Consider the following 18,492-nt stretch of genomic DNA (forward strand, 5'->3'; position numbering starts at 1 on the left):
CTATCTCTGTAATCTCCTCCAGCCCCACAACCCCCCGAGATGTCTGCGCTCCTCTAATTCTGCCCTCTTGAGCATCCCTGATTATAATCGCTCCACCATTGGTGGCCGTGCCTTCTGTTGCCTCGGCCCCAAGCTCTGGAATTCCCTCCCTAAACCTCTCCACCTCGCTACCTCTCTTTCCTCCTTTAAGACGCTCCTTAAAACCTACCTCTTCGACCAAGCTTTTGGTCACCTGCCCGAATTTATCTTTATGTGGCTCGGTGTCAAATTTTGTCTGATAATCGCTCCTGTGAAGCGCCTTGGGACATTTCACTACGTTAAAGGCGCTATATAAATACAAGTTATGGTTGCTGTCTAATTAATTTCCTCCTTTGAGATAACATAGCCTGAATGCCAGTGTTCAACACTCGTCGAAGTACCAGTGTAATTAAACCACAACAGACCAGGAAAGAATGAAACGAGTTGTTAAAATGGCAGTTAATTATTGGAACGTTGTTTGTGTTACAAACAAAAACAAAATATAAACCCATAATACAGCAGCAGTGGCTGCAATCCCACTGCAGATGTAGAATTTTGCAGTCAGTAGGCTATTAGCAAGTTCAACACATTCTTAACGTCACTCTAAGTTTCAGCATCTTCTATGGACTACTTACCAAGCAGTGATAACTAAAATCGGCAGAAACCTAGCACCCGGCTAGTTTTAATGCCACATTTAGCTGGGAATGGTCGGACACTGAAGCCGTCGGACACTGAAGCCATCAGCCAGCGCTGCTTTACTCGGAGGCAGACTTTTGTCAGCTTTGAAAGGGCTTCTAGAAGACCGCTGTTAATGCCCACTGATAGGTCAATAGGCTGGTTGCAGATGTTTTAAGGCAAATATGGTTGCCAACAGAAGATGTATTGCTCTGGTCACTGTGCAATGACATCGTAAACGCCGTCAAAGATTTCCTCTGGCGGGCATTTAAGCAAAATTGCAAATGCTAAAGAAGTTGTTTGTGATTTCACTAATATCAGTCGCAGTATTTTTTTCGTGCATGTGCAAATCGACGTTTCCCCCCCCCCCCAAAATCCTGAAATGTAGGCGTTTCATCGTGAGATCACGAGTGATTCACTCTGAAATCACAGGTCTCGCAATGGATTTGAGAGAGTTGGCAACACTGCTCGCAGGACAGACTGGGCCCTAATTTAGTGTAGGTGTAAAAGCCAAACCCACTTTGCATCAACTCTGAACTTCTCGTGGAATTATGCCCAAAGTTATTCAGAAAGAGGATGACATTTTGGAGATCGTTGACGGCTGTGCTTTCAGCTGCCATGGCCCTCCGCTCTGGAATTCACTCACGAAACCTCTGCTCCTTTTAAGATGCTCCTTAAAACCTAAATTCAGAAGAAACTTCTTTACCCAGAGAGTGGTGAGAATGTGGAACTCGCTACCACAGGGAGTGGTTGAAGCGAATAGTATCGATGGATTTAAGGGGCAGTTAGACAAGCATGTGAGGGAGAAGGGAATAGAGGGTTATGCTGATAGAGTTAGATGAAGAAAGACTGGAGGAGGCTCGAGTGGAGCATAAACGCCGGCATGGACTGGTTGGGCCGAATGGCCTGTTTCTGTCCCGTATATCCGATGTACCTCTTGACCAAGCACCTGTCCTAATATTTCCTTAGGTGGCTCAGTGTCAAATCTAGTCTGAAAACGCTCCTGTGAAGCACCTTGGGACGTTTTACTCAGGTAAAGGCGCTGTATAAATGCAGGTGGTTGTTGTTGTTGAAATGTTTCTCTCTCCTTCGGGTGAGTGCACAGTTCTAGTGAGAAGAGCACATTTTGTTTCCTGCCTGGGAGGGAGAGGAATGGTGTGGTTTTAACATAACTGACTGACGTGATGACGATCTTCCCCCTGAGCTCAACTTGCAGCTTTGCTGAAGCCTTTTATTCGCCAGCAGGTTGAGCAGGCCTTTCTCTGGTGAGATTTCACAGGCTCTTTGGGTGCAGGATTGGAAAGTGAAAGCTTGCAGCAAGTTCTGAGTTTCCACATTGAACACAGCGACTGCAGGGAAGGGGAGGCTGCCTGTGGGGCGGGCTCTTTGTTTTTTTGTTGAAATTGAAACTTCCACGTGTGGTTTGTTTATGTTGGATTTTTTTTTAAAGTTTTGTTTTCCTGGGAATGACGTGGCTGCAGAGTCCTGTGGGCAGAGGCTGGGCTGGGTCTAGAGCAGTGTCTGGGTCTGGAGCAGAGACAGCAGTGAGCAGCCCCAGCAGGTAAGAGGAGGCTTTGGGCAGGTGTTGAACCCCCTTACTGGCCCCCAGTGCGGCTCCTCCCTGAAGTCTGCCAGCTGCGAGTGCTCGGGCTCTCCCTCTCCCTCTCTCTCTCTCTCTCTCTCTCCCCCTCTCCCTCTCTCTCCCCCTCTCCCTCTCCTCCCCCTCCCCCCGCCTCTCTGTCTGTGTCTCTCTCCCCCCTCTCCACCTCCTCCCCCCACTGCCCCCCTCCACCTCCACCTGCCCCCCTCTTCACCGCCCCCCTCCACCTCTCTGCCTCTGCCCCCCCTCTCCAGCCCCCCCCACACCGAGCCCAGCATTTTAAACCAACTTCCGCTGTCACTTTGCAAAACCGGCGGTGCTCAGTTTCCTGGCCAGTTGCTTGTTTTCTCTTTGCCCGGGTTTTTTTCCGTTGTTGTTGTTGCCCTGGGGCGGGGGCGCGGGGGGGGGAAGGGGGCCGGGCCACATTGATCAAATCCATGCACCCAGTAGTAAGACTGGGAACTTGCTGAGGATGGGTGCCGGGGTTTATTACCCTTTTCCCCAGCGGATATTCTGGGATCTGTAAGCCTTTTCTAACCGGTGTGTGTGGTTTAGTGCCCCCGAGCAGACCCCTGGGCCGTATAAAGTTGGCTTTTATAAAAAAATATCTCCAGCTGCTGATGCCAACTGATGTCGGTGCTCTGATTTAGGGTTTTATCTACCAGTGAACCAGCACGGCTAAGAACAGCCCTTCTCAAACCTGCAGGCCCAGGAAATTCAAACCAGACAAGCCCGCAAATAAAAAATAAAAGGACCAAAGTCCTGGGCTTGGAGCGTTCCGACGGCATGTGGTCTTTGGACTACAGCTTCCAGAATGCAGGTAATTCATTATCATTTTTTTTCTTCTTAGTGAGTGTAAATATTTCTGCAACCGTTTCTTTAAAAACGTCGGCGGGTTGTCATGTTTGAGCGGATGGTGCCCTGTCTCCAAACTGAATGCAGGTGGAAGGTGGAGGCTGATTCTGGGCAGATTGTCTGTTGGTTGATGCCAGTTTCTTGACGCCTGTAGTGCGATAGCAAAATACTGCAGATGCTGGAAATCTGAAATAACAACAGAAAATGCTGGAAAAACTCAGCAGGCCAGGCAACATCCGTGGAGAGAAATTAGAGTCAACGTTTCGGGTCTAACCCTTTTTCAAAACCCTTTTTGAAAAAGGGTTAGACCCGAAACGTCGAATCTATTTTCTCTCCACGGATGTTGCCTGGCCTACTGAGTTTCTCCAGCATTTTCTGTTGTTATACCTGTAGTGCAAGTTTGGCAAAGAGATGAGGTGAATCTGGAAACTGTGATTGTGATGCTTGACTTGGCTTTTAAAAGCCTGAAGATTGTTTGGGGGAGGGGGATGATTTAGGAAGGTGGGGGGGGGGGGGACGGAGGGAAGACATAGAAACATAGAAACGTAGAAGATAGGAGCAGGAGTAGGCCATTCGGCCCCTCGAGCCTGCTCCGCCATTCAGTGAGATCATGGCTGATCATCCAAATTCAGTACCCTATCCCTGCTTTCTCCCCATATCCTTTGATCCCTTTAGCCTTAAGAAATATATCCAACTCCTTCTTGAATATATTTCATGAATTGGCCTCTACTGTGGGAATTTAGGAGTTCCACAGTTTTGAAGTCCTGGGAGAGAAGTTAGAGGTGGAGACAATGTGCTGCACTTTGATTTCACGCTGTAGGAAGGATGTCAAGGCTCTGGAAAGGGTGCAGAGCAGATTCAGTAGCAGCTTTCAAAAGGGAATTGGGAAAAATACTTGAAGGAGAAACATTGCAGGGATATGGGGAAAGAGCAGGAGGGGGGTGGGGCTGACTGGATTGCTCTGCGAAAGAGCCGGCACCGACTCGATGGGCCGAACGGCCTCCTTCTGTGCTGTACTATTCTGCAATTCTACGATGGCACAGTCTGATCCAAGTCCGCCTCTGCGGGGTCGCTCCTTCGATCAGATGCCTCACCATCGCAGGGGGAGCCAGTCATTTTTTCTCCACTGCTGCCTCTGACTGGCAGACGGAGACAGACTCGTATTTTTCACAATCACAGGACGTCCCAATGCGCGTCGCAGCCCATGAAGTGCTTTCAAAGCACGGCCATGCTTTTAGTGTAGGAAACGCGGCGGCCAATTTGCGCACAGCAACCCCCTCGCAGACAGCAATGAGGGGAAGTGGGACTAATTGGAGAGCTCTTTTCAAAGAGCCGGCACAGGCATGATGGGCCGAATGGCCGCCTTCTGTGCTGTATCCTTCTATGAAACGAAGGAAGGGAGGAGAAAGCAGGCAGGTCGGATGGTGCATTTGAAGGTCTCTTCAAGCTTCAACAGGAGCACTGGCCACAGCAGGGAAGAAAGGTTGCAATGGGGAGAGGTTGGATCCTGGAGGTTGTTGACTAATTTTGTTACACCGGTCTCTAAAGTATAGACTTATAATTGGGTTCTGAACTCTCGAGGCACTCCACAAACACAGTCGTCTTTAATAAGCTTTATTGGTAAGTCAAAGATTCAACAGTGAAACAGACTGTAAAGTCCTGTAAACTAGCTATTTTCAATAGACCAAAAAGAACAGATCATACCTAACTGATTTGCCAACTTACTCTCTCAGAACCTGTCATGATTCTGAAAACCTCTATTAGATCCCTCTCCATAAACTTTTATGTTTAAAAAAAAAAGCCCACATTTTTTTGAGCGTCAGACTAACAAAAATACCAGCTGCAGTGGACAGAATTTTTATGAGATGGCAAATGGCCAACAGAGAATATCACGGGTAGTGAGCGATCTAACGGGACAAGTGACGGCATAACATTTTACCAAATGCAACCACAGACTTGTTGGTGACCAAATTGTGATTTTTTATTTTGGCATATGTGGACCAGTTGTTTTTTTTAGCAAAATGAGCATCGATTAATGTTCTTGATGAATGCTGTCGTGGTTGGCTTCAAAATGTAGAGGCATTTATTCCTCAGAAAATTTGAGTTAAAAAGTCGCCTATCTTATCTGAGGCCGGTTTTCATAAGTTAGCCATGTTCTCTGTGACCCTGACAAGTTTCTGTTGTCGATCTTCAGGCCTTGTCTGTAACTTGCACAATACCGCCACTGGAATCTCAGCAAAGTGTGACACTGTAGCGGCCTTTACTTATTAGGATTTCTATAAACAGTAAGGGCACTATACCAGCAGATTTCCCATGTGGCATTGCTCACAGTGTGTCAAGAGGATACACTAAACTGCAACAGGAAATAAGTAGGGTGTTTACATGAAGTGCACACGAGATGCAAGACTTTTAATATGTGACTAGACGATCTAGCCTGGAATTGCACACACAGTCCAGATCAAATGTTGGTTTGGGTGTCGCAGCGGTCAATTTGCGGAACACCTCCGTTCAGTCCGTAAGGGGGACCCCGAGCTTCCGGTCGCCTGTCATTTTAATTCACCGCTCCATTCCCACTCGGACCTCGCCGTCCTCGGCCTCTTGTATTGTTCCACGGAAGCTCAACGTAAACTCGAGGAACAGCACCTCATCTTCCGATTAGGCACTTTACAGCCTTCCGGACTCAACATCGAGTTCAACAATTTCAGATCATAACCTCGGCCCCTATTACATTTTTCCTTTTAATTTTTTCCACCCCTTTGTTTTGGGTCCTTTTTTTCTCTTCCCCCCCCCCCCCCCCTTTCCTTTTGTTTCTCTCTCTCACCTGGCAGCTGTCCTTATCCTGCCAGTACACTTCACACCTAATCTCAGCTGCCTTTTGTCTCCACGGGCCCATTACCATCTCATCTGGCTTCGCATACCTTTTATTGTCTCTTTTACTTCTTTTGTTCGATCGCAGCTTTGCCTTCGATCTTTTTATTTTCTTTCCAGTTTTGAAGAAGGGTTTCAACCCAAAACATCAACTCAAATTTCTCTCCACGGATGTTGCCTGACCTGCTGAGTTTTTCCAGCATTCTCTGTTGTTATTTTGAATTTCCAATCGTACGTAGATGTAATTCGATTCCCGTTTTTAGTTTATACATTCCTTATTTTTATATTTTCATTGTACATTCATAGATCTACATTTATAATGGAAACTGCTATGTAAATTAGCCACGCTGTAATTATAACTTTTCTCCAGTGGCAGTGCTGCATCACCTCAAATCAAATCAAATCAAATCAACTTTTATTGTCATTGTTAGTGCACAAGTGCAGTACAACGAAATGTAGGCTTGCGGTTCCCAAGAGTGTTCAATTTGGATTAGGACACTTAAACATTTCAACATACATTTGTACATATATATTAGCATAAATATGACCATAATAAAGTGCATCGGCAGGTGTGCAGGCTTTAGTGTTTATTTGTGGAGTTCAGTAGGATGACAGCCCTGGGAAAGAAGCTGTTCCTAAATCTGGTCGTACGAGTGCGAATGCATCTGTAGCGTCTCCCAGATGGCAGGAGGGTGAACAGACTGTGGCTGGGGTGGGTAGGGTCTTTGATGATGGACCGTGCCCTCCATAGGCAGCGTTTCTGATATATATGTTCTATGGTCGGTAGCCGGGTGCCGGTAATGCGTTGTGACAAGTTTACATTGGCAGTTTACATTCTAAATGTGGACATAGGAATCTATCATGCATGCAAATATGATTTTTAACACATTACTTAGATGTTCACTTAAACTGTTGAAAAATACCTAACATAATTAAAAGGTGACTTTGCTTGCCCAAACTTGGTTTGTGTTTGGAGAGCATATTTTTAAGTTGATGGTGTTAGACTGTCTTGTGATAGATCTTTTTTATAGCTCTTAAATAATAGATGCAGTGAAACACTCCACGACATAAGGGCCCGGACACGTGCGGTCCTGGTGACAGCGAACTGTCAACGTCCACCGTCATTTCGCCTTTGAAACTGACGGCAACTTCAGGATGTAGCGCAGGCGCAGCCTAACGCAGAAATCCTTAAGTTGCGGTCTGTCATTCACGGCTCCGACACAGGCTGCGCCGTGCCCCGCCGCTGCGCCCACTCCATCCCCCCCCCCCCCCCAAAAGAGCCTGCGATCAGTGTATTAACTGATCTGACTTAAACTCCCCCTTTTCCGAACAAATATCGCTGTTCGAAACTCCGTAAAATGTTGACCCGTTCAAATAAGGTGTAACTGGGTTTTTAACGACGATCTGAGTAACAACTGCTGATAAACAACTGTTCTGGCCCTGAAGAACTAACTTTACACCGGTGGAACGTCAAATTTCTCCATTAAGTAAAAAAATTATTAGATTTTAAATTTAATAAAATATATATATTTTTTAAAGTTTGTTCATGATATTTCAGCTTCTACCTTAACCCAGTGTATGTATAAAAAAAAATCTTTATTTTGCTCTAATTTTTTAAAAAAGTGATTATTAGTGCTTTCTAATTCCTGGTTCTCGGTCTGAGAGAATTCTGCATTGTGATTGGCTGCTTAGACAGCTTGTTGACATCACAGCAGCTCGCACTGGTGGATTCCCACTAGACTACGTTGATTTCAGCTGCACGTCGGAAAAGCCGAACCTCTGGCCACAGATCGTGAGATCTTTGTGGGAAGTTTACTTCAGTGCCAGTGACGAAGGCCTTTGCTTCGCTGCTGACTGCAAATTATGGGCCAAGGTCTTTTTGTGAGCTACATGCAATAGACATAAACGTATTATAAGTTATCGTGATCTGGGAGACTCCAGTATCCTAACCTGTGACTATCTTAACTTGCATGTTTCCGGAGGTCCTCAATTCACGGTTTAAGCCCTAAAATCACACGTACGTGACTACTCGCGCATTTGTTCCTCACAGGATCATATCAAGGAAAGAGGGAGGCAATCCCGTATAATGAACTAACAAACATATCTTTGCCTAGCGTACAGTCATTAAAACAAATGACTGTTCTGGTCTCGGTTATTGCGTCCTTGACTTATCACATTTTACATTCTGCAACTAGTGATGTTTAGACTGGAGTCTGCTGAATCTTCAGTTCTGTGTTCCTTCAGTGGGATCACTTTAAGGTGATGAATTAAGCGCATCCCATTAAAAGCATGTTGTTTTAACTGCAATGCTTCTTTTTAACCTTATAGCATGTTGGCACTAGTACACGAATTAAGTTCAGTGACATCCCATTGCACTTTCTCTAGTTGCCATGTTCAGATTTTTCTTTTAATATGGCTGTAGCTTGCGGATAGTTTGACTATTTTGACTTTAAAACATTTTCAAGGGGGTTAGTAGGCAAGTCATTTGTAAGAGAAAGGATCTCGCAATTGAGAACTGGGAGGGAAGGAGAGAGAATGCAAACTGAAGTACAGTAACCTGACCGAGAGGCAGAGCAGAAACTCAGTGGGTGGCGGAGAGCGACCAAGTAGGAAATCTGAAACAAAGTGAGGGAACAAACAGAAGAGGGAGGAAGGGTTCGAAAAAATGTTGGAGATGGGGGAAATTAGAAACTGCGAGGAGAAAGAGTAACTAAGAATGGAATAGGAGGAGAGGACTGTAATCGAAACCAGGAAAGACAAACTGAGTGGAGAGAGGAAGGAAGATGACTCGGAGAAATAGAAACAGAAACTGGGTCTGAACTGATGTTGCAATTGTTGATTCACAGTTCTCTCTCTCTTCAGCTTTTTTTATGTTGAATTTTTAATCAGCAGAAGATCAGAGGCTCGGAGAATTGGCCTGCTGACCTTTCTGATCCGAGCTCCATTCAGCAAACATCATTGGCAAACACCCAGTCTTGCCAAATTTACCCTTGGATATTTCATGCTGTGACTCCAATCACCCAGCCTCATTGCCGGTGCCGGTTTCATTAGCATTCAGTCGTAGTAATTCTTGTAATCCTTCTCGGCGTCCAACGTTGACGAACTTACTCCACAATGTTACTCAGCTGGCGTAATTGGAACTCATTTTTAAATTCTTTTGAAGTTGGCCCAAATTAAGAACTTTAAATAAAACACTAAACTCGTTTAGATTAGCTTCACCTGAGGCAGTCATTCAAACTTGTTACAGTTTTTAGGCGAGTGCAAAGGAACAATCAGGAGGAGGGGGGCGGGGGAACTAAATTGTGCGCTAACTTTCACACTTGAATTCCCAGTAAATGTTCTCATCATGCAAAGCTTTGCCCCAGATGTGCTAAATCGACTGCCCCCCCACCTTGTGCTTCTGCAAATAGAGTTGCAGAAACCCTTCTCATTTTTAAATTTATTGTAATTGGTGTTCGTGCGAGCACAGGTTGGATTTTATTTTGTCTTGGTTTAATTGTTTGGAAATGCTGGGGAAATGTGTTCAAATAAGCGGGTGTGTGCGCAGCGCAAGTCCTGTGCTGTAATCACCCACCTTAACAAAGAGATGCAGAGTAACAATGGAAGCAGCCAGCTTGGAATTGCTCAATACAAAATACAAGGCCGTTAACTTGAATGACGTGAAGTTAATCTTGAAACCAGTATTTGCATAAAAGTTCCACTGTAAATGCATCGAGTGGCAAATACTTCAGCTAGTTTTTTGAGGCTCTTGTTACACCTTTAATTATGTATGTCTTTCTATTTAATTTCGAGTTTAATGTTTGTAACTACATATCTTTTACTAAATGAGCAGCATAAAATATGCAGGATATATTGCATAGTCACCCCATTCAATTGTGCCAAACTTTAATATGTTCTAAATATAGCAAAGCTGTAACTTGCCCACTTGCTCATTCTCACTGACCTCCATTGGCTTCTTGTTCTCCAGTGAATTGAATTCAGAATCCTCGACTGTATTGTAAACCCCTGGATGACCTCGGCCCATCCTGTCTCCAGTTTCCTCCAGCCCTCTGTCTCTGCCTGTGCCCTTTGGCACTCTGACCCGAGCCGAGCCTCCCCTATCCCGTCCCACCATCAGTGGCAAAACTTTGAACCATCTCAGCCCTGCCTCTCTAGAGCCCCCGCCCTAAAACCCTTCCTCCTTGCTACCTCTGTCCCCTCCTTGAAAATCATTCTCCAAACCCATCTCCTCCGCCACTCTCTTGGTCACCTCTCCTAATTAGTACACTTCTGTACAACAATGTCTGACGTGTAATTCTTTAAAGGTACTACATAAATACAGGTTGTTGTATACTTCCCCAGTGTCAGCTGTGGCTCAGTGGGCAGCACACTTGCCTCCGAGTCAGAAGGTTGTGGGTTCAAGTCCCACTCCAGGGACTTGAGCACAAATCTAGGCTGACACTCCAGTGCAGTGCTGAGGGAGTGCTGCACTGTCGGAGGTGCCGTCTTTCGGATGAGATGTTAAACCGAGGCCCCGCCTGTTCTCTCAGGTGGACATAAAAGATCCCATGGTACTATTTCGAAGAAGAGCAGGGGAGTTATTACCCGATGTCCTGGCCACTATTTATCCCTTAATCAACATAACAAAATCAGATTATCTGGTCAATATCACATTGCTGTTTGTGGGACCTTGATGTGTGCAATTTGGCTGCCGCGCTTGCCTACATAACAGTAACTACACTTGAAAGAAATTAATTGGTTGTGAAGTGCTTTGGCATTTTCTGAGGATGTGAAAGGTGCTATATAAATTGAAGTTTGTTCTTTTCTCTGGGCTTCACTACCTGTCTCTCTCTTTATGTTGACTTGTTTGGGGTGTCATGGAAAGTAGCTAATTAGCAAATCGTGTCACTCCACAAGAGGAGAAGTTGCCGTTATAAGGAATATATAACCCAAAGAGTGGTGAGAATGTGGAACTCGCTACCACAGGGAGTGGTTGAAGCGAATAGTACAGATACATTTAAGGGGAGGCTCGACAAGCATATGAGGGAGAAGTGAATCGAGGGTTATGCTGATAGATTTAGATGAGGAAAGACGGGAGGAGGCTCGAGTGGAGCATAAACACCAGCATGGACTGGTTGGGCCGAATGGCCTGTTTCTATGCCGTACAAATAGTTGAGGCTTGTAATAAGGGAACATCTATAATTATGGGGGATTTTAACTATCATATTAATTGGACAAATCAAATTGGGCAGGGCTGCCTTGAGGATGAGTTCATTGAGTGTATTAGGGATGGGTTTCTTGAGCAGTATGTAACTGAACCGACCAGGGGGCAAGCAACCTTAGATTTGGTCCTGTGTAACGAGACGGGATTAATTAAAAATGTCCCAGTAAAGGATCCCCTTGGAATGAGTGACCATAACATGGTTGAATTCCATATTCAATTAGAGGGTGAGAAGGTTGGATCTCAAACAAGTGTGCTAAGCTTGAATAAAGGAGACTATGAAGGTATGAGAGCGGAATTGAGTAGAGTGGATTGGGAAAATAGATTAAAGGGTAAGACGATACATGATCAGTGGTGTACATTTAAGGAGTTATTTTACAACTTCCAAAAAAAATATATTCCACTGAGAAGAAAAGGGTGTAAAAGAAAAGACAGCCATCCGTGGCTAAGTAAAGAAATTAAGGATAGTATTCGACTAAAAACAAGGGCATATAAGGTAGCCAAATCTAGTGGGAGGATAGAGGATTGGGAAAACTTTAAAAGACAGCAAAAAATAACAAAAAGATTGATTAATAAAGGGAAGATAGATTATGAAAGTAAATTAGCAAAAAATATAAAAACAGATAGTAAGAGTTTTTATAGTTATAATAAAAAGAAAAAGGGTGGCTAAAGTAAATGTTGGTCCCTTAGAGGATGAGACCGGGAAATTAATGGTGGGAAATATGGAGATGGCAAAAACACTGAATGAATATTTTACATCAGTCTTTACAGTAGAAGACACTAAGAATATCCCAACACTGGACAAACGGGGCTGACGGGGGGGAGGAGCTAAACACGATCAAAATCACGAAGGAAGTGGTACTCGGTAAAATAATGGGACTCAAGGCGGATAAATCACCTGGACCTGATGGCTTACATCCTAGGGTCTTGAGGGAAGTGGCGGTAGGGATTGTGGATGCATTGGTAATAATTTTCCAAAACTCCCTGGACTCGGCAAAGGTCCCGGCAGACTGGAAAACTGCAAATGTAACACCCTTATTTAAAAAGGGCAGTAGACAGAAGGCTGGAAACTATAGACCGGTTAGCCTAACATCTGTGGTAGGTAAAATTTTGGAGTCCATTATTAAGGAGACAGTAACAGGACATTTGGATAATCATAATTTAATAGGACAAAGTCAGCATGGTTTTATGAAGGGGAAGTCATGTTTGACAAATTTGCTGGAGTTCTTTGAGGAAGTAACGTATAGGGTGGATAAAGGGGAACCAGTGGACGTAGTGTATTTAGACTTCCAAAAGGCATTTGACAAGGTGCCACACAAAAGATTATTGCTTAAGATAAAAAATCACGGGATTGGGGGTAATATTCTGGCATGGATAGAGGATTGGCTATCTAACAGAAGGCAGAGAGTTGAGATAAATGGTTCATTCTCAGACTGGCAATCAGTAACTAGTGGTGTTCCGCAGGGGTCAGTGCTGGGTCCCCAACTCTTTACAATCTATATTAACGATTTGGAGGAGGGGACCGAGTGTAACATATCAAAGTTTGCAGATGATACTAAGATGGGAGGGAAAGTAGTGAGTGAGGAGGACATAAAAAACCTGCAAGGGGACATAGACAGGCTAAGTAAGTGGGCAAAGATTTGGCAGATGGAATACAATACTGGAAAGTGTGAGGTTATGCACTTTGGCAGGAAAAATCGTAGAGCAAGTTATTATCTTAATGGCAAGAAACTGGAAAGTACTGAAGTACAAAGGGATCTGGGGGTCCTGGTGCACGAAACTCAAAAGGTTAGTATGCAGGTGCAGCAAGTGATTAAGAAGGCCAATGGAATGTTGGCTTTCATTGCTAGGGGGATAGAATATAAAAATAGGGAGGTATTGCTTCAGTTGTACAAGGTATTGGTGAGACCGCACCTGGAATACTGCGTACAGTTTTGGTGTCCATACTTAAGAAAGGACATACTTGCTCTCGAGTCAGTACAAAGAAGGTTCACTCGGTTAATCCCGGGGATGAGGGGATGGACATACGAGGAGAGGTTGAGTAGATTGGGACTCTACTCATTGGAGTTCAGAAGAATGAGAGGCGATCTTATTGAAACATATAAGATTGTGAAGGGGTTGGATCGGGTGGAAGCAGGGAAGATGTTCCCGATGATGGGTGAAACTAGAACTAGGGGGCATAGCCTTAGAATAAGGGGCTGCTCTTTCAAAACTGAGATGAGGAGGAACTACTTCACTCAGAGGGTGGTAGGTCCATGGAATATGCTGCCCCAAAAAGCTGTAGAAGCTACATCATTACATAAATTTAAAACAGAAATAGACAGTTTCCTAGAAGTAAAGGGAATTAAAGGTTACTGGGAGCGGGCAGGAAATTGGACATGAGTCTAGGTTCGGATCGGTCATGGCCCTGTGGGTAGCGGAGCGGGCCCAGGGGCCGTGTAGCCTGATCCTGCTCCTATTTCGTGTGTCTAATTCTGTTAGATTCAGGAGATGGTTCTGTGATAGTGGATTGGCGGTTAGGATCAGATCAGCCATGATCTTATTGAATGGCGGAGCAGGCTCGAGGGGCCGATTGGCCTACTCCTGCTCCTATTTCTTATGTTCTTATAATATAAAACATTCAACCTATATATTATCCACCAGCTAAAAACTGTCTTCCTGGCAGCTGGCTTTGGTGAGTCTGGGCAGTTTTATATTTAGCTGTGTAACACCCACCCGTCCACACTCGGGAACCCAGCAGAACTAGCGCGCGTCTCAAGCAATATAAAAGCCCCTCGAAAGTATCCAAGACCTTTTATTGTAGTATTCACTAGAAAGGAGGCTGATGGGTCACGGTAACAACATTTTGAATGTATTCATTTTTTTCTGTTAGAGAATGGAGCTGATTCTACTTGCAAATCAACTGAAAGGTATCGGAAATGAAGCATTTAGACAACGGCATTACCATGTTGCAATCCAGAAATATGATGAAGCTTTGCACATCCTGCAGAGTTTGCAGCCATTCGGGAGGTAAGAATTGTTTTTTGAGTTTGGAGATGTTGCACAGGATTCCCGTAATGTGGCCCTTCCCATCAGCGTCCTTCCTCCAGGTTTCAGTAGAGTGCCGAGGAGGGTCAATATAAAATGGGTTGCAGGGCTGTGATTTCTATTTTGGAATCAAATCCCTCTATTGGGGCTTGTGGCAGGAGGCTGAGCAAAACATTTCGCTCCTTGCCTGTGCCATTGAGTGAGCTGGCCACTCGGGGGCTGCCTGTTGTTTGCCGTTTCCATCCTTCGTCCCCCCCTCCATCTCGGAACTTGATATCTCTGGTGCACTGCTGTGAGAACACGGGGGGTGGGGGGCTGCTCCTGCAGTGAATTTTTGTGCGGAGGGATAAAGCATACAATTTGCAAGATAAGGGAGTGAAGGGGTTATGGGGAGCGGGCGGGCGGGGGAGTGGCTTTGAGCCCAAGATCAGCCATGATCTTATTGAATGGGGGAGCAGGCTCGAGGGGCCGAGTGGCCTACTCCTGCTCCTATTTCTTATGTTCTTATACGTCAGCTCTTGATGTGACGCTCGGCCTACATGCTTCAACACGTTGCACGGTTTTTTCAAACGTGTGAACATTTGGGTGAATTGTGTGATAATTGATACTTACTTCAGTTTATTGAACAGCATTAAAATGAAGCGCACCGTGGCCAGGTATAAGTCGCTGTCGATTCGGAGAAACACTGCTCCATAAATGTGCTGTAACTCCCAAGATGAGATTATCACACAATAATCCCTACTGTACCGCTTGACTGCTGCATTTCACAGAACATTAATTGAGATTGACAGTTGATAAAGGAACAGTATTTCAATTTAATTATTCATTCTCTTTGTGTATGTACCTGCACATGTGCTCGCTGTCTCCTCCCTCTCATCTCGGATGTTTTTATACAATATTTATAACTGTAATATGTATATACCTATAATATATTAAAAAGTTAACACCTGCATGCACTTTCTGTCTACAGAACCTTACTTCCCATTGTCACACTTTTGTGCCAACATTTTCCATTATAAATTCCTATGTCTACACTTATAATGGCAACTGCCTGTATAAACATTGTAATTCCACCCTCCCAGCAGTGGTGGCGCTTTAATAGCCTGCCGAGGCTCAGTGAGTAATGGCCCCTCCAAACAGCAGCAGTTACTGGACAGTGATCGGATGATGGGGCCTGCTCAACTCTTCCAGTGCTCTAGCTGAAAGTTGTCTCTGTTTTCAGTTTGCTCCCCTCTGGAAAGCACTGACTCGCACAGTAAATTAAATTACAACACTTTATGGCGCTTGAACACAGAAAATCTTTTACCGGTCAGAAATAAAAATGCTTTTTGTTTTTAACTAGCAGAACCAGGATTTCATCAGAAGCCGTAGAATTGTCCTTATGTCTGAGCGATTTAAATAACTCAGTGGCCTCGTCCCTGCCTGTCTCTCTAACCTCCTTCAGCCCACCCCAGCTTGTGCAGTCCCCTCTCCTATCACCATCAGCCTTGGGTTACCAGCTCGGGTTTGATGTATTCCTGGAGATTTGATCATGTGACATTTGATCACATGGTGTTTGATCACGTGACACCACTCATGCTAATCGCATCATATTTGATCACATGACATTTGCTCATTGTTTGCAGATGTTACTGCATTTACCTTAGCTGAGTGTCTCCATGTCACCAAGTCCTGAATAGAATATTTGACTGTTTTGTAGTGAGATGAATAACATAATTTATAAATCAAAGAAAGAACACAAGAATAGAAAGATTTAATGATAAGTAATGTGATGAATGAGAAGCGGCAGGTAAATTCACTGATTCAACAAAACATCATCAATATAAATAACTTCGAACTGAAGTTTTCGTACGATTGTCTGACGTTTTACGATACACAGCAAGTTATAAACCTAGTAAATAAAACCAAAACCAAACCTAATTCAATTCACTGACTCCCGCACCTCACCACTGAAGCCCAGCTTCAGAGAGGGTCTGGCTCAATCCTCCCAACAACACCAGAGCGTGCCCGACTCCCGGAACGTTATACAACAGCGCACAACACAGGCCGACAGGAACTCTCCCTCCCCAGTTTGTGTTTCTCTCTCCCTCCCCAGTTTGTGTTTGTCTCTCTCTCTTCCCCAGTTTGTGTTTCTCTCTCTCTCCCCCCAGTTTGTGTTTCTCTCTCTCTCTCTCCAGTTTGTGTTTGTCTCTCCCTCCCCAGTTTGTGTTTCTCTCTCTCTCTCTCTCTCTCCCCAGTTTGTGTTTCTCTCTCTCTCTCTCTCTCCCCAGTTTGTGTTTCTCTCTCTCTCTCCCCAGTTTGTGTTTCTCTCTCTCTCTTCCCCAGTTTGTGTTTCTCTCTCTCTCTCTCTCTCTCTCTCCAGTTTGTGTTTCTCTCTCTCTCTTCCCCAGTTTGTGTTTCTCTCCCTCCCTCCCCCAGTTTCTCTTTCTCTCTCCCAGTTTGTGTTTCTCTCCCTCCCTCCCCAGTTTGTGTTTCTCTCCCTCCCTCCCCCAGTTTCTCTTTCTCTCTCCCAGTTTGTGTTTCTCTCCTCCCTCCCCCAGTTTGTTTCTCTCCCTCCCTCCCCCAGTTTCTCTTTCTCTCTCCCAGTTTGTGTTTCTCTCCCTCCCTCCCCCAGTTTGTGTTTCTCTCCCTCCCTCCCTCCCCCAGTTTCTCTCTCTCTCTCTCCCAGTTTGTGTTTCTCTCCCTCCCTCCCCCAGTTTGTGTTTCTCTCCCTCCCTCCCCCAGTTTGTGTTTCTCTCCCTCCCTCCCTCCCCCAGTTTCTCTCTCTCTCTCCCAGTTTGTGTATGTGTCGCTCTCTCCCTCCCTCAGTTTGTTTGTCTCTCTCTCCCCCAGCTTCTCTTTCTCTCTCCCAGTTTGTGTATGTGTCGCTCTCTCCCCCAGTTTGTGTATGTGTCGCTCTCTCCCTCCCCCAGTTTGTGTTTCTCTCCCTCCCTCCCCCAGTTTCTCTTTCTCTCTCCCAGTTTGTGTATGTGTCACTCTCTCCCTCCCCCAGTTTGTGTTTCTCTCCCTCCCTCCCCCAGTTTCTCTTTCTCTCCCAGTTTGTGTATGTGTCGCTCTCTCCCTCCCTCAGTTTGTTTGTCTCTCTCTCCCCCAGTTTCTCTTTCTCTCTCCCAGTTTGTGTATGTGTCGCTCTCTCCCTCCCTCAGTTTGTTTGTCTCTCTCTCCCCCAGTTTGTGTTTCTCTCCCTCCCTCCCTCAGTTTGTGTTTGTCTCTCTTCCTCCCCCAGTTTGTGTTTTTCTCTCTCCCTCCCTCCCTAATGGTCCATTTCCGTCTTGTAATTTCTACATAATTTTGTCTTCTCGCTCATGTTTTAAGTTAACGAAGACGTTCTGTTTCTAGGGAGCTGGCTGTGCTATTCTGCAACAGGTCGAATGCCCTTTATAACCTGGAAATGTGGCAACATGCTTTTGAATCTGCACATTATGCTACTGCCATGGATGCTACTTATATCAAGGTAAATGTGTGTGTATATCTCACTATCTCATGGCGTTGATCATGGTGAGTTGGTGTATGTGTTGAAGTGTGAGGCGTACAGGGAACCTGTGTTACACACAAGGCTGTTAATTTAGGTTGCATGGTTATTTGTGTTTCCTAACAACTATATCGCGAACGGTGGCATAGTGGTAATGTCACTGGGCTAGTAATCCAGAAGGTCTGGACTAATGATCCAAATCCCACCACGGCAGCTGGGGAATTTCAATTCAGTTAATTAAGTAAATCTGGAATAAAAAGCTAGTATCAATAATGGTAACTGACATAAATCAGTCATTCATAAAAGAAAGACTTATGAAATGATGCGCCCTGCGGGTGGCGCTGTCCAGGGAGAGTATAAATACTCGGGCACGGGCCCAGCTTGCGCAGGACTTTCTTAACAGGAACTAGTGAAGGACACGACTAGACTTCCATGTTGTGAAACAGTTGATTAAAGCTTTGTTTAACGCTTAGACCAAGTGCCTAGTAGTTTTCTTACGTCAGTATCCATGAAACTATCGAATTGTCGTAAAAACCCATCTGGTTCGTTAATGTCCTTTAGCGAAGGGAATCTGCCGCCCTTACCCGGTCTGGCCTATATGTGACTCCAGACCCACCGCAATGTGGTTGACTCTTAACTGCGCCTCTGAAATGGCAATTAGAGAACGAATAAAAAAATATATATAGCACGGTTAATGTATAAAAACATCTCCAGGCGTTTTATCGGACAAAAACAGGTAAAGGCTCCTCCACACTCAATTCACATGCACTGTAACAT

At 45.0% G+C, this 18,492-nt stretch overlaps 2 protein-coding genes across 2 annotated transcripts in view; both read left to right on the top strand.

The window, feature by feature from the left end:
• The window catches only part of LOC147115344 (TPR and ankyrin repeat-containing protein 1-like), a 136,084-nt gene that overhangs the window by 82,945 nt on the left and 34,647 nt on the right, over nt 1-18,492 (top strand). The window lies entirely within an intron of this gene.
• LOC147115345 (uncharacterized) lies at nt 1,982-18,486 on the top strand. Its single transcript, XM_085993814.1, has 4 exons — nt 1,982-2,254; nt 2,944-3,113; nt 14,089-14,225; nt 17,583-18,486. Exons 2-4 carry the CDS (start codon nt 3,108-3,110, stop codon nt 17,734-17,736), a joined length of 297 nt encoding a protein of 98 aa, XP_085849940.1. The 5' UTR covers nt 1,982-2,254; nt 2,944-3,107; the 3' UTR covers nt 17,737-18,486.

Source organism: Somniosus microcephalus, chromosome 7 (assembly GCF_052327205.1).
Source record: "Somniosus microcephalus isolate GS21.2 chromosome 7, FLI_Smic_1.0, whole genome shotgun sequence".
NCBI lineage: Eukaryota > Metazoa > Chordata > Chondrichthyes > Squaliformes > Somniosidae > Somniosus > Somniosus microcephalus.